Source organism: Acipenser ruthenus, chromosome 2 (assembly GCF_902713425.1).
Source record: "Acipenser ruthenus chromosome 2, fAciRut3.2 maternal haplotype, whole genome shotgun sequence".
In the NCBI taxonomy this organism is placed as follows: Eukaryota; Metazoa; Chordata; class Actinopteri; order Acipenseriformes; family Acipenseridae; genus Acipenser; species Acipenser ruthenus.
Genome location: NC_081190.1, coordinates 14,407,344 through 14,422,833, shown reverse-complemented (window position 1 = coordinate 14,422,833; position 15,490 = coordinate 14,407,344). Strand labels below are relative to the sequence as shown.

The window sequence follows — 15,490 nt, the reverse complement described above, 5'->3', positions numbered from 1 at the left end:
TCAAAAATTAGGCCAAGTTACAACATCTTTGAAAAAATGATGTGAACTGGATCCAGGGAAAATCATTTCCTTTTATTGATTTGCCACTACAAATGGTAATACGTTTTTCTGAAATAATGATGAAGTGTATATTCGGGGATGTATATTTCAGTGATATTTAAGTAAGTTGTACAGGTACCACTGGTGTTGCTTAATAACTTTATCTACAAATTGCATCTAATAAAAGAATGAGAATCGCATCATCAAACACTGACTAGCTCACCATGAGAATTATTTTAAACATTATTAATTTTAAACACTAAAAGAAAAAATGCAATGAATCTAAACTTTGATTAGTTTGACCCTCGCTACTTCCCAACTACCGCCTACCTATGAGATGAACCTTAGTGGTTGCTAGGTTACAGTTAATCATTACAGCTTTCTACATAATAGACCAATTACAGTTATGCACCTAAAATACTTGTGGTATAGATATAGTTGATTACAGGTTATTAGGTACAGTATTTCTCTATTTGTTTTGCCATTGCTGGAATACCACTACTCCATACCACTCCTCCTGTAGGATATTTACATTGATGTCACTTATTAGATAAATATCATAGCTAATAGCCTGGAATCAGCTATCCTATACATTTCATATCCTTTTGAATTCTTGTAATTTATAATTCAAAAACCATTTAGTATTAAGACCGCAAATTACTTGTCTGTCGTAATCATTCAGGAGGCAGTGTGGTCCTGTGGTTAAAGTCCAGGGCTTGTAACCAGAATGTCACCGGTTCAAATCCCACCTCTGCCACTGACTGACTCACTGTGTGACCCTGAGCAAGTCACTTAACATCCTTGTGCTCCATCCTGCGGATGAGATGTTAAATCGATGTCCTATTGTAAGTGACTCTGCATATAATGCACAGTTCACAGCCTGCCTCTGTAAAGCGCTTTGTGATGGTGGTCCACTATGAAAGGTGCTATATAAAAATTATTATTATTATTATTATTATTATTATTATTATTATTATTATTATTATTATTTATAACCACATAATTTGTAATGTATGGCGAAAACCTTCACTTTGAAGTTTCTGCATATTATAACAATGCTATTTTGCCACTAGGAGGTTTTGATTTTGTTTTTTAAAAATAAGATCATGAGAATTTTTAAAAATACATAATTTATTATGGAAGAGGCCAGTTGTGGTGTATGTGTGGGAATTCATTCTGTGTTGATCTTCCTAGTCCCAAAAAATTGATTCTCTCTTGGATTAAGGTCAAAGCTTAGAAGGACAGTCGTTTTCTTTCACAACAGATGTTTTTTCTTCTTTGGATTTCCTTTAAATCTTCTCCAAGGACACAGTATTATTATTATTATTATTATTATTATTTATTTCTTAGCAGACGCCCTTATCCAGGGCGACTTACAATTGTTACAAGATATCACATTATACATTGTTTCACATTATACAGATATCACATTATTTTTACATACAATTACCCATTTATACAGCTGGGTTTTTACTGGAGCAATCTAGGTAAAGTACCTTGCTCAAGGGTACAACAGCAGTGTCCCCCACTGGGGATTGAACCCACAACCCTCCGGTCAAGAGTCCAGAGCCCTAACCACTACTCCACACTGCTGCCCCCTTAAATGTGTCATTGAACCATCAATAAGCCAGGAATCATGTACCCTTCTTGCTGACGGAAATATCGGTGTTCTGATATACTGGAAAGCCATCCTTCATATTGTGTCCGTCAGCAGTTGATTTCATGTTGAAAGGCAAGGCATTGTGTAAAGAGCTGGTTTTACATGTTTTCTTTCTCCTGAGGGCTTTTGAAGTTGCTGTTTTCTTTTCTTTAGTTTGCTTTGCCACTTTGTTTTCAGTACATGTTTTTTCTGGTTTTGGGACTTAACACTAGAACTGCCAGAGTTTCGAACTACCTAGAACCGTCACGTGGGTCATTTTGACCCATACATTTTTAAACTGCTTCGTTATGAAAATGAAAGACATACTATTATTTCTTAGCAGACGCCCTTATCCAGGGCGACTTACAATTGTTACAAGATATCACATAATTTTTGTATACAATTACATTATTTTTTTACATACAATTCCCAATTTATACAGTTGTTTTTTTACTGGAGCAATCTAGGTAAAGTACCTTGCTCAAGGGTAAAGCAGCAGTGTCCCCCACCTGGGATTGAACCCATGACTCTCCGGTCAAGAGTCCAGAGCCCTAACTCAGTTTGTTTGCAAGTGCTGTACTTCCAGCTCCCAGAACTGCATCCTGTTGGCTGTGAAAGGTTAGACTCAATGTTTTCAGACAGTAACACGAGTTTCTTAAATGTCTACATACCCTTGAAAGTGGAACATGCCATAATTTACAAATCAGAGGAGTTACAAGTAGACAGCAGTGATACTATATGCAAGTTTTAGATGCTGATGGCAAAATTAAATCTTAATTCACACAAAATGACCATCTTGAAGCAGAAACACAAGTGACACAAATGACAGGCTTGCTGTTGATTTAAACACTTCTGCCTCTGTGGGTCTAATATTATGCCATGGTTTCATTTTGTAATCTGGTTATTTATTTTACACTTGATGTGTGGTTGGAATAAAAGTGCATTTTTATATTAGCTAAAAATATAATTTATTTATTCCTGAAAACCGTTGCTTCCCCCAAACCCCCTCACCCATGGATCTTGCCCCCCACACCCCACACACACACTTTAGAAAGACTCCGGACCCGTTGACTGCAGGCAGAATGATTGCATGTCCCTGCTTCATGTAGCGTTCCTATGTAGTATGTACAGTGATTCCATATGAGAACTACTGGGGGGGAGGGGGCGGGGGGAGTCGCAACCTTTTTTTTTTTTCACCGCCTGTTCAGCTATCTTAGGCACTGCGACCCACTACCTGCACTTCTTAGGAAAAATGACAAATTCAAAACATCTCTAAACCTGTAACACTGTAAGTGAACGTCTAAATAATTTTTTTCATTTGAATCTTTTCATTTTTTTCATCATATAAAATACACCCCATGGCCCCCTTGGGACTGTTGCCCACAGTTTGGGAACCCCTGCTTAAGAGGTCATCCAAAAATCCTCAATTATAACAAGCATGCGTAGCGTGCTCTTTTTCAGCCCCCCCTGGTTCAAATGCTTGGTTCTCCACAGTCTTCTCTAATGTGAATGATACACTAGATCAGTTCTGTCCCTACAGCAAATCAATAAAATATATTCCAGTTAGTATTGGTTTATGAAAATCAGTTACTCTGTGTGTTGTTTTTTTTAATACATGATTTTACATTTCTAATCCCAGTTGAATTCAGATATACTCTCACACAGTCAGTTTAGTGTGTCCTCCCTTACACACCAGTCTGCTGTTTAGTCTTATATTTAAGAAAGGAAACAAGGACAGGCCACACAAAGTTAAAAGCTGAGGATTTGTATTTCCAGTCTTACAGTACCTGACAGAATTTCAGACTGTGCTGTAGTGTTTTGATGTGTGGTTGGTTGCTGCTTGTTACGCTTGAATGTCATCTTATTAAGGGGAAGATATCAGTTACAGTAGCAAGGTGCTTGCTGCTGACTGGTGCTTCAATGTGGAAACTCTCAATTACCCTTTCCTGTTACTACCCATAGGGCTTACTGTTGAAGACGAGCCCATATTAAAAATACTTATAATGATGAAAATCCTGGAAGTTACTGGGAATAAGACCACTACTTAATACTGTGCAAAAAACAATGAAAGTAATGTTTGTATGTTTTTGTTTGTATTTCTACTTTCAAATAATTTTGTATAAATAAACCTAACAAGGCCCATCCTGAAATATAGCCCATGTCAGCCTAGTGTGTGTCTGCCCTGCAATTACTCCTAGTCTCTGCCTTCTGAGAGATAATAGGCAAATGTCATAACTCGGTGGTGTACGTCACAGTCAGTCCTGTTGCGTGCTGTGGACTGCAGTACTGTGAGGTACTGTCTAATTACTTATTTCCATATAACTCAATACAATAGTCAGCAGTACTAACAAGTAGTGATCTTTGATTAATCAAAAGATCCGTAGTACTTGCATTACGTGTATGTTTGTGTGGAATTCAGCTGTTATAAACATTTCTTTTTGGACAAAACCTTACCCTTCATTTCTCAGTGATGCAAATGTGTACCTTTTTTTTGTTGTTTGTTAGTTAAGAACCACTTAAGTAGCTATGTTATAACCACAAAGAAAACCGAGACCGAAAGGAATGAGTTTGTTCTCTATAATTATTCATCTTGGGGGAGGGGAGGAGAAGGGGGGTTTAAATATAATCAGGAAATGGAACAGTTTAGGAAAAGAGCTTGTCAAGTATGTAGCCTAACCTCCCCTCACACAAATGGCTGTACATAACCTCATGTCCACCATACACTGCTTATACTAATTATTAGACATGAAATCCACCACTATATTTATAGGGGTTTTAATTGATGAATCACCTGTGGGCTTGATGATAATAATAATAATAATAATAATAATAATAATAATAATAATAATAATAATAATAATAATAATAATAATAATAATTGATTAAATAATCAATTGAGTGCAGTATCAAAAAACAGTGCACGAAAAATAAATCTTGAAAGATGGCGGACAGTGCTTCTAAAGACCTTGGCAAAAGGGCAGAACAGAAGCTATACTCAGTATTTCACAATGAAGAAATAAAGTTTGCAACATTTGCTCATCGGTGCGTTCCTTTCATGGCAGTAGTACAAATTTATCGTATCATCTTAGTCACAAGTAAGGACATTTCTTTTTATTCAACTGATTTCTTTCAAGCGGTATCAGAAAATTAACAGCTATATCACTTTCTTCCACTTACTGAAATAAAATGGCACTCGGTAAGTTACCTTTGTTAGTGTGAAACTTGAAAGCTTACTGGTAACCAAAAACAAATCTGTTAAATACTGTATTCTAGGTTGTAGTGCAACTGGTAATTTACAGTAATATATATGCTCTTGATGTATTCTTGCTCTCTTTCTTTTAGACATTTGACTGAAGGAAATGAAAACAGACAATACAGCTCAAAAGAACATGTCAGATTACTGTTGCTCAATATACAGGGTGATTAGAAAGTAAGCTTACCACATCAATGATATGGTGCATTGATGTGGTAAACTTACTTTCTAATCACCCTGTATATGGAGATAAGAATGTATAACGCAGATCAAATTTAACTGGTCTTTAATTACATAATGCCAAAAGCTGGCTCTCCGTTTTTTTTTCTTTATTCAAATCAGATTTATATATATATATTTTTTTAAATATTTGAATAGATATTTTAATAGGTTCCCTGTTTTCTGCTAAACATACTTTCTTCAGTTGGTTTGGGCATGAATTGGTATTCCCACTGAATTAGAGGCAGATTTTCTTTTTGATATTATTACAGTGTGTCCGGATCCTAATGGGATGGAAAGCTATCACACTAATTAGGAGGATGATACGAATATCCTAACAGCAGGGTGGTTTTTGCCAACACCATGTTCATTTGGAAAAGATTATCATTATTTAATTAGAGATATATGCAAAGAAGATCCTTCGCTTAAAGAAATTATTCACAAAAAAAAGGGAAACCTTTTTTTCATTCCAATACGTATATAGCTGCTTCAGGGTGTTTTACCTTCATCACTAACTAAATAACTGACTTCCTCACCAACAGCGATATCTAAGCCTAAACTTTTCAATGCACAGCTCTTTCTCAGTGCAGAAACACCAGCGACATTTCATATCATTACCCATGTAGGTTGCTGCTTCATTTACTGCCATGGAATGTCCGTTTGATTTTCCGTACTTCATAAATCACTACCCCTCCTATGATTACAGGCACCAAAATGGAAAAAGAAAAACTAAACTGTCTAAAAACATGACAATAAGTGTTTTTTTGTTTTTCTAATTAAAGTGTATTGCATAGCTGGGATGTCATTTTAATTGTTTTTGGCACTTAATAAACAGTTTGAGACCCCAGATTACTGTTGATGCAGGCTGTACTGTGATGCTCTTGTGTGTGCCGCTGTTGGATTTGATTCAGTAAAGTGTCTGCAAAGTCTGTTGCTCAATAGATTTCGCAAGGAGAGTACGTTGGTTTAAATTAAAGCTGGTTCTTCCAATCCGTTAAAGATGGAAGCAGCTTTTTTAATGCAAATTGGCTGTGGATGATTTGCCTTAGTTATGTGAAGAGATCCAGACATGTTTGTAAAACATAAATCTACATTTTGAGTCTCTCTAAATCTAAGCTTTCCTAGTAGTGTGTGTTTTGTTGTTGTTGCTTCAGTTATATTTATTGAATTTACAAGAAAAATAAGCTTAAATACTTTATTCCTGTTTTTATTAGAATTCGTGTCTGAATTTTGTAATCCCACTTTTCCACAGAGAAAGTAATGTGTGTGTATAAAATATGAATGCAGAGAAATTAATAAGGAGAGCATTATGAATCATACAGTTAATTGAAAAAATTAAATGTTCACATACATTTTGATGTATTCAATTAACCACAAATAGTGCTTTCATATTTTGTGTAGGTTTATTTGAGTTATGAGTTTTATTTTAAATTACAAAAATGTATTTATTTCAGTCTGCTCTGTCCTCAACTCTCTGGATTGATTGATTGATTGGGGGTATTTTCAACTCGTTAGGCCTTCCCTCTGTAAGAAGAGGAGTGATGCTTGCTGGCAGAACTACATCTGCAATGACATGCCAGTCCAGTCCTCGGATCCCAATTCACGGAGGGCCTGTGGGATAAATAGTCTCTGATGGTTACATTTCAACATTGCGTAGACTCCATGACCAAGCATTGTCTATAAACTGTTGTGGATCAGTAAGTGTCCAACCTTGCTTTTAAGGATGAACATGATGTGAACTCATTTTTTGGCAGTACAACAAACAGGAAAATGTCACCTTTGCCTCTTTACCCATTTGTAATGGGAGAGTGGAGTGGAGTGGGGAGTAGGGGGGGGTATTCTGCAAAACAACTAAGCTTGGCTTGTGGAGGGACTAAATGTTGGGCAACAATATGCTAGGACTTCCACTACAAGTCACAGTTTAGCTTATACCAAAAGCATTATTGCATTACCTATAGATGAACTCCATTTGACTTGATGGAAGGGTTCCGGCATTACATTTATAATAAATACAGATGCTCTCACCACAGGATATGAATGTTAACCAGCTCCACTTTTTTGTCCCGGTTCATGTTCTTTCCAGCTCCCACTCTCCTAACTCATGGCATGAGACTTAAGCTGCAAAGCCAGCATGTCGTTATAGAAGCTTTTCTATCCTGTACAGCTCTTAACATGCCATGCCCAATTCAGAAGTCCTGCCCTAAAGAGAAGAATTAATTCTGCAAAGTAATGACTATCTGATTTAATCACTGTAGCATTCTTGGTGCCAGAGCTACAGCATCCTGCCATTTGGACATTTTGATCCTCATGCCAGTGCTGTGCATTAAAATGCAAATTGCTTTTATAAGGAGCACTCAGCTTTATTTAACATTAAAAATGAGAAATCTACATGTCGATAGACAAGTCTTTCTCTTTGTCAGCCTGTTGTAGCTGTGTTATTGAACTGTTGACAATTGCACATTGGTTTGTAGATCTCTGTGGAGGATAGTTTAAAAGGAAAAATAATCCACTTATAGTGCCATGGAAACTGTCACAACAGAAGACTTTACCAACCTTTATTAGATTGGTGTCACTAGCAGATTCATGCTTCAGAAACGGAGAGTGAATCTACACGAATAAAAGGAGCTGACAAACTGGCCCACTCTATGTACACTGATCTTGTCTCCGAAGTTTTAAATTCACATAAGATATTCATGTCTATTTTACTAATCCCTGGTGCGTCTGTGCTTAATAGTTACCCATTGTTTCATTGAGAAATGTTTAAAAGGAATAACTTTTTTCAGAAATAAATGTTCATCTTTTTCTAATATATTACTGTATACTTTTATATTGCTCTGTTTACCAAGTAGCTGATGCCAAATGCATTTCCTATTTTTTAACTTTTTTGTGGATTTTTATGCATGATTTCCATAATTGTTACCCCAAATTTGACACTTTGAATGAACATTTACACAGTTTTTTTTCAAACACTGAATTTAGGCTGAACTGTTGTAGGTTACATTTTGGGGATCTGTTTCTGATTTTCTGCAGAGGGCGTCCCACACTAGTGCGACTGTATTGAAAAGTACATCCCACATATATTTTCTTAATCCCAATTCTAATAATTATGAGGGGGTAGCAAACAATTCCAAGGTATACCTGCAACATTTAAAACAAACATGGAAGTCTTGTCTTCATAAATTATTAAGGCTTTACAAGACTCTTGTAAAGAGATATATGCTTTTTTTCTAACATTTAAAAGATATTGACAGCAGTAATTCAATATCAGAATAAAAGTGTCTGTATACCTCATTGTACAGTGTTGGTACTGTTTTTTTCTATTTCAACTTTGTTAAACTGCAAAAGAAAAAGTTGCATTGTAAAGTACAATAACAGGAAGAAGCCATGACAGATGTTGAAGATACAAATCCGGTTTGTTAGAAATCTGTAAAACTGTGTGTGATGATGAGGCTGGTTGGTTCTATTTAGGATATTGCAGTGACAATGCAGACTGCGCAGTCTGATGTGAGGAGTCGTTACTTTGTGTAGGCGTTTTATCAAAAAGGGGAACAATAAAACACTATGTGAATAATTAATCAAACTGTACTGTATATATGGGAGTGCCCATTTAGCATATGTCGCTACTTTTACAAAGCTAATATCTGGTATAATGTTTGGTTTAGTCAGTAATCCTTCTTTTTTCACTAATGCACTAATCCTTGTTGATGGAGAGGTGTTTTTGTGTTTTATCTGAGCGGGAGGGCTTCCCAGTGCTTTCTGTGACTCATGGTGATGAACCAGAGTTTAATGTTTATCTCGTCAGCTATAATAACATTCTTCTGTCACACAGTAAGTGTTACTGTTCCTGCTATTAAGCAAGAGTGTATGTAAAAGGGCATGTAATGCCTTTAACAGGGACATTGCTTAGACTACATGTGTCCTTTTATTGCAGTGTCTAACCCTAAAATTGACTTGACATCACATTAGACACTGGGAACATTTAAGTAACTGAGGTGTGCCCTGTTTTTATATACATGTCCCGCATAATTCAGCACAGTTGTCAGTCTCTGCTAGAGAGAGGCCCAAGACTAAATGGCAAGAGGTGTGTGACACTGTTAAGATCCGGAGATTGAAGGTCTGTTTGACCCAAATTTGCTATGGAAAAATGAAGTGGACTCAAAGCAACCCACTAACGGATAGAAGGTCCGTCTCGGACTGTTTGCTGGAGACAGTACTGTGTGTTTACTTGTTTTATGTTTTACTAGACAACAGTCTGGTTTCAAATGGATTAAAAGTGGAACGTGATTCCGAGTGGCTGGCTGCTGTTTATTCTTTATTAGATGCAATTGTTCAAGTGACCAACTCCAGATCCATTACTGTGTGATAATGGACTGCAAAATACATAGAAGTGCAGCTGTCCAGTGAACTGCATAGTTTGAGGTCCATTATCAGACAGGCTGAATCACCTGAATGTTCTGCCCAATGTCCATTTTGAATTGTCTGCACACAGCAACCACCTTGCTCCATAAGCAAAGTCTGAAAACTCAGATTGTATCCCTACCTACAGCTGTGAAGTGTTTCTTAATTCATATTGATATATAATTGAAAAAAAGTAATCTTCCCTGCCTGTTACTCTGGGAACATGAAGTGCCTCACAACCATTGGTAGTTGATTTTCTTCATTTTTAATAAGAACATAAGAAAGTTTACAAATGAGAGGAGGCCATTCGGCCCATCTTGCTTGTTTGGTTGTTAGTAGCTTGTTGATCCCAGAATCTCATCAAGCAGCTTCTTGAAGGATCCCAGGGTGTCGGCTTCAACAACAAATGGACAAATAACAAACAACTAAAGAACAATCAACTGATCGGATTAAGATACAGTTATCTATACTGAAAAAGCAGAGATAAGATTAGAGGGGGGAGCTAGAACTGGTAGCATCCATCTCTAACAAGTTTACACCTCCCTGTTATGTTGGTGAAACGTCACAATAATAAAGATTTCTAAGGTTAAATCATATTAGAAGACATACATTTGCTCCAATTTTCCTACAAAAGCTGAGGTGCTGAAGTATAGTATACAATTTCACGTTCTAGTCAGACACCACTTATCAAAGAAGTATCTAAATGCTCAGAGGATTACGTTAGTTTGTTCCGTCTTGGCGGTTCAAAGCATGTCTGATTTACTTGTTGTGTGATTTGTGAGGGTATGGGTGTCAGTAGAAAAAGAGCGAGAGATGCAATAAAACACAAGAGGGGCCAGAGTGCAAATACACTCATTTTAATGGTACAAAACTGGCAAGTGAATTACAGAATAGCGTTAAAGTATAGCTATTCATTTCAAATCATATTTGCCTTTGCTTCAAAACAAGGCACACAGTGTCTTATTTGGCACCAACTCAGTAATTGATTTTCGGATGCCCTCTAAGATTATAATTTTGTAACCAATCTAATATTGTCAAAATATCCAGATACCTGGCTTTTTCTGTTACATTACTTTTTCTTTTGGTGCTAAAATGTAGCCTGGATATATTATATTTTAGAAAAGTGTAATAAAAAGCTACCAGTGCATTTTTATTTGAACATTGGTATAATAAAGGAGTTTATCTCTGTACAAATGTACCGGTACCATTTGTTCTATGATACGTAAAGAGATCTGGCCACAATTTAGAAAATTTAGACTTTTAACTTAACTTGATTCCAGTTGTGGGTGTCACACTATTACAACTCCAGTGACATATATTGCATAATTGTGATTTTTATTTTTACACAAATGAGGACCAGCTCTACAACTAATAAATTAGCTTTTGGGTTGTGCTTTATTATTCAGATTTATGTCTGAGATCTGCCGAAAACTTAAACTTAACAGGTTCACCTTAAGCTACTACTGAGCATATCTCTAAACAGCACTCTAAATGTTTTCCTTGCATAGCCTGAAGTTCTCTTGGGGTCGTTTCTATGGTACCTTTACCACAAGTGCTTTACCAGAGCATGTTTGCTCTGATGCTACAGTAAGTGGTGACTTGGTCTAGCAATTCACTGTGCAGGTCTTGAAAATTAACCAGTTTTAAACCTGTTTTTTGAGTAATATTTCCAAACTTCGAGTCATGTGTCAGATGAAACAGGTGTATCCGGTCTGCAGTGTGCTGGAACAACAAAAATGTATTCATCAGTTTAAAGCTGGAATTGTGCCTGCGTGAGTTTGCTTATTGATGTACAGTGTGAAACGAAAGTGAACTCAAGATTGCAAAAGGACGGCAGTGTAGCTAGAGTTCACGTTTACAGACAAATTAGCTCACTCTTGGAAAATGTTATCTTGGAACTCGGTGTAAGATTACAAAACTGATACAATCGAATGTAAAAAACAAACATGTTCGCTTAGTGCGTAGTTAAGGTATTTCAGTAATATCAAGTATTTAAAGAATTTGTGAAAAAAATATGTTTGAAAGTTTTGGACAAGGGCCCAAATAAGCTGTTTAGCAATGTGTGACAACAGTGGTCATTACATTACAGTGCACAGGCCTACTACAAACCAGGCATTTATTTAGGCCCAGGCCTACTGTATCCTAGCATAAACCAGGCTGTATTTGATAATAATATTTGCAATTGTATGAACTGAATGTAATAACTTTTCATATCGGTGAGGGTGTTTTAAACCCTCACATGAACTCAAGATAACTTAATAAGTAGGTTATGTATTGAAAAGTTTGCTTTGACCAAACTGTACTACAGTATGTGTGTGTTCCACAAGTGTGCTCTTGATTTAAAAAGGTGTTTTTATCTACATGGAGAGTAGCCATTGTTAAGTAATGAGGAAATGCTTTGACTTTTAAATACAAGGGTCCAAAATAAAAGTGGTATTCTAACAATGTCATTTAATACTTTGATACAGCTTCTCTGTGGCAGTTTCCCTTTTTACACTACAGTCTGTTTGCTCTTTAGTAGTAAACTATAAATAATCCATGATTAAAATATTTGCAGTGCAATAATCGGGTAAAGTTCTCAGAGCCTCCACCACGCCCTAGTATCTTCGGTGTTGTTACAATACAGCTTTTGTTTTTGTTTTTTCTCTAGTGGGCAGTTTGCTGTAGTAAAAAAATGTCGGAAAAAAAATCAAGACCTGGAATATGCTGCAAAATTCATAAAGAAGCGCCGGACAAAGTCCAGCCGGCGAGGGGTCACCAAAGAAGACATTGAACGGGAAGTCAGCATATTAAAAGAGATCCAGCATCCGAACGTCATCACACTGCATGACGTGTATGAGAATAAAACAGACGTCATTTTAATTCTCGAGCTGTGAGTACCATTTTAGAATCTTTCTCAAGGATTCTACAGGGAATTTGTGTGAATTGGTTTGACTTTGTATTATTCTAATTCGGAATTTCATTGTTTATGAAACCTGCATATCACTTGTGTGATCATATCGCAGCCTGACAAATTGATGAATTCTATATATGTACAATTCCCACATGCAGCAGTATGCAGCTGTAATATTCATGTATAATCTTTATAATTGCTGACACAAATGTTAATATATAAATTCTTATTGGAATGTTCTTCATTTTTAATTTATTTTGTATCAATGGACTCATTTTAACTAATTACAGCCACATTTCAACCATTTCCTTCATGGAATATGTATCAACAACAGAATGCAGTAGTTTGAGTTAAATATTATCAGAGGATTACAGTTCTAATTTGCACAATTATTAATGCACACAAATGAAGTGTTTGCTAGTCTGATAAAGTGAATGCTCTAAAAAGAACAGGCTGAAAGTAATTATTTTTACCTGAGTGACTTTGCACACTGATGGTCTGTTTTGTTTAATTTGTGGCCCACTTCTATACCCCATGGTAAGTATGTATTATAAATGCTATGATTTATTTTTTGCGTGATTTAAAACAAAAAGCTGGATATCATTGTTCTCTGAAGTTTTATGTCTGTGTCTGCCAGTACATTTAACAGTAAAGTTATATTTTTTGTTCCAGGAACCTTTGTAAAATATATTTGTAAATCTTCTTTTTTTTTTTTTTTGTATTTTGTAATGTATTATATACATGTTTTGCATTTTACTGTGCAATTCCATGCAAAACATGTATTACTTTTGTTGCATGGAGCTTTTGAAAGGTTTTCCTGTGGCAACTGGACTAAGGGCCAGACCAAATCAAACCCCGATCTCTCTTGCGAAAGAGTGTTTATGTGATAATATCTCTAGTTTCCATATCGCATTTTCTTTATTACAAAACCAAAGCTAGCCATTTCCAATCCGCAAAAGGGGTGGAGAGAAGTTTCAACATGAGTCGAAAGCAACATGAAAATAGCTGTTGACCAATCCCCAGCCGGTATTTGTGACCTTTTGAAGGGGCGGAAACAAGGCGGTAACATGCAAAAAGGGAGCCAGGGCAGAAAAAAAAAATTAAAAAAAAATCGGTGCTGTACTCATGTTTCGTTTGAATATCAGTGAATGAATGCTGTTTGAAAGAACACACACACACACACACACACACACACACACACACACACACTTGGCAAATACCTCGTTTCCACGACGTCTGCAGCATCGTGCTGCATTGTTCTGTCACTGTTATGAAAGTATGCCACATTGTTTTCATGATTTTTGTAAAAATCCATACCGTGCCCTGACTTGTGTCAGCACCATGCAATGCCAGCATCCTCATACCCGACTGGCACGGTGCTGCCCAGGGCCCTATTGTGCACAAGGCTGCATAGTATAGAACATCCAAAACCCAACGTAACCCTGTCGCCAGGATCAATACCAGCACATATTATACAATAAGAAGTCGAATGAAATGCTATCCAGTGCCGTGACAAAATAAAAAGTTGATTTGCAGATTTTTAATTTTTTTTTTAAAACGGACAGTCGGGTAGTTGTATATTATTATTATTATTATTATTATTATTATTATTATTATTATTATTATTATTATTATTTCTTCTGTCGAAAACCCAAAGCAAATTTAAAAACTTCATCTTGATGCTTCTGAGATGACCTTTATAGGTATTACGTAATTTTGTTATCTACACCTATTGATATGTTTCGAGGGGACCGCTTGGCATGCTGACACGGTGTAGCCACTGCTTCAAGCAAACCTGTCCGTGAGTAGAAAATAGTTTATTGATTGTACATATTAAAGAAATAATGCGTATTGCTTTATTAAACATTTAACTCGAACTGTGGCAAAAAAAAGTCTTGTACGTGTTTTGTTTAAGGGTGTGACAAACACAACATATATTATGATAATAGGAATAATACATATACTAATAATTGATACTGTAAATTATTCATTTTAAATTACAAAGTGTTGTGTGCAAGTGTTCGATATATTGAGGTCAGTGGAGTGTCTTGAGGCATGTACTGTTTTGTTTTTTTCAAATATCAGGATGTTTAGTGTTATTTTTTTTTACTATTTGATTAATACGTGATATCTTGCGACAAGTTCGAAGTTGACTATAAATCCAGTCCTGTGAAAGTCTTGCGATGTGATTTATAGCTGGAATTGAGTAGATTTGGTCGGGCGATAGCAAACCACTCCCCCTTCTCAACCACCTAGGTCAACAAGCGATAGGTGCTTTTTGAAAGGCGAAAAGGGCTTGTTTTGGTTCCGTGAGATTTCGCTTGGAATTTTTCTTGTGTTTTGTTACCGCGAATGCTTTCGCATCGTCGTTCGTTAAGTGCTAACTTTGATTTGGTCCGGACCTAAGTTAGCAACTGACTTTCTAAAAGCTGTACAATAAATTTTATAATAAAAAAGCATGAAAATCCACACACAGCAAGCTAGAACACGGGTATGCATGGAGATGCTGTTAAATAATGTATTTGTTTTTCTTAAAAAAAATATGGGAAACAGCATCGTATAACACAGTTATCACAGTATGAAAATGCATGACGTTTTACATGACCTCAGTAGTGAAGTCCTTGTAGTATGTTTTATTTTTTGCATGGATGTTACAAGAATAAAGAGACTGACGAGGAAAATAGCTTTTACAATTGACCATTCTTTAACCCAAATTATAGTGTATCACACTGTAATCTCTTAAGGCTATGGGGGGGGGGGGGAAAGACAAGCCTTTTGTTTAGGAGCATAAAATGGAATCTGGTAAGCGTCTTTCAGGAGTGATTTTCGCTGGCAGTCCACTTTCATTTCAAGTGCTAATTACAGGACCTTACAGTCATGCTGGTGTTCATTCTCACATAGATGGAGTGCCCGGTGTGTTATTAAACGCCCCCTCTCTTTACCAGATTGTAGCTTTTTTTAATGTTGTACAGCATCCAAAAAGTAATCCCTTCTGCAAATTCACATACATTTCGTTCATACATTTTGGTACTATTGAGCCATCTGGTTG

General features: G+C 36.3%; 1 protein-coding gene across 1 annotated transcript in view; it reads left to right on the top strand.

Moving 5' to 3' along the window:
• LOC117969169 (death-associated protein kinase 1-like) overlaps nucleotides 1–15,490 on the top strand; it is a 60,553-nt gene that overhangs the window by 17,509 nt on the left and 27,554 nt on the right. Inside the window, exon 3 of the mRNA XM_058989989.1 lies at nucleotides 12,199–12,420. Coding sequence (XP_058845972.1) covers nucleotides 12,199–12,420 — 222 coding nt within the window. The remainder of the gene's footprint in view (nucleotides 1–12,198; nucleotides 12,421–15,490) is intronic.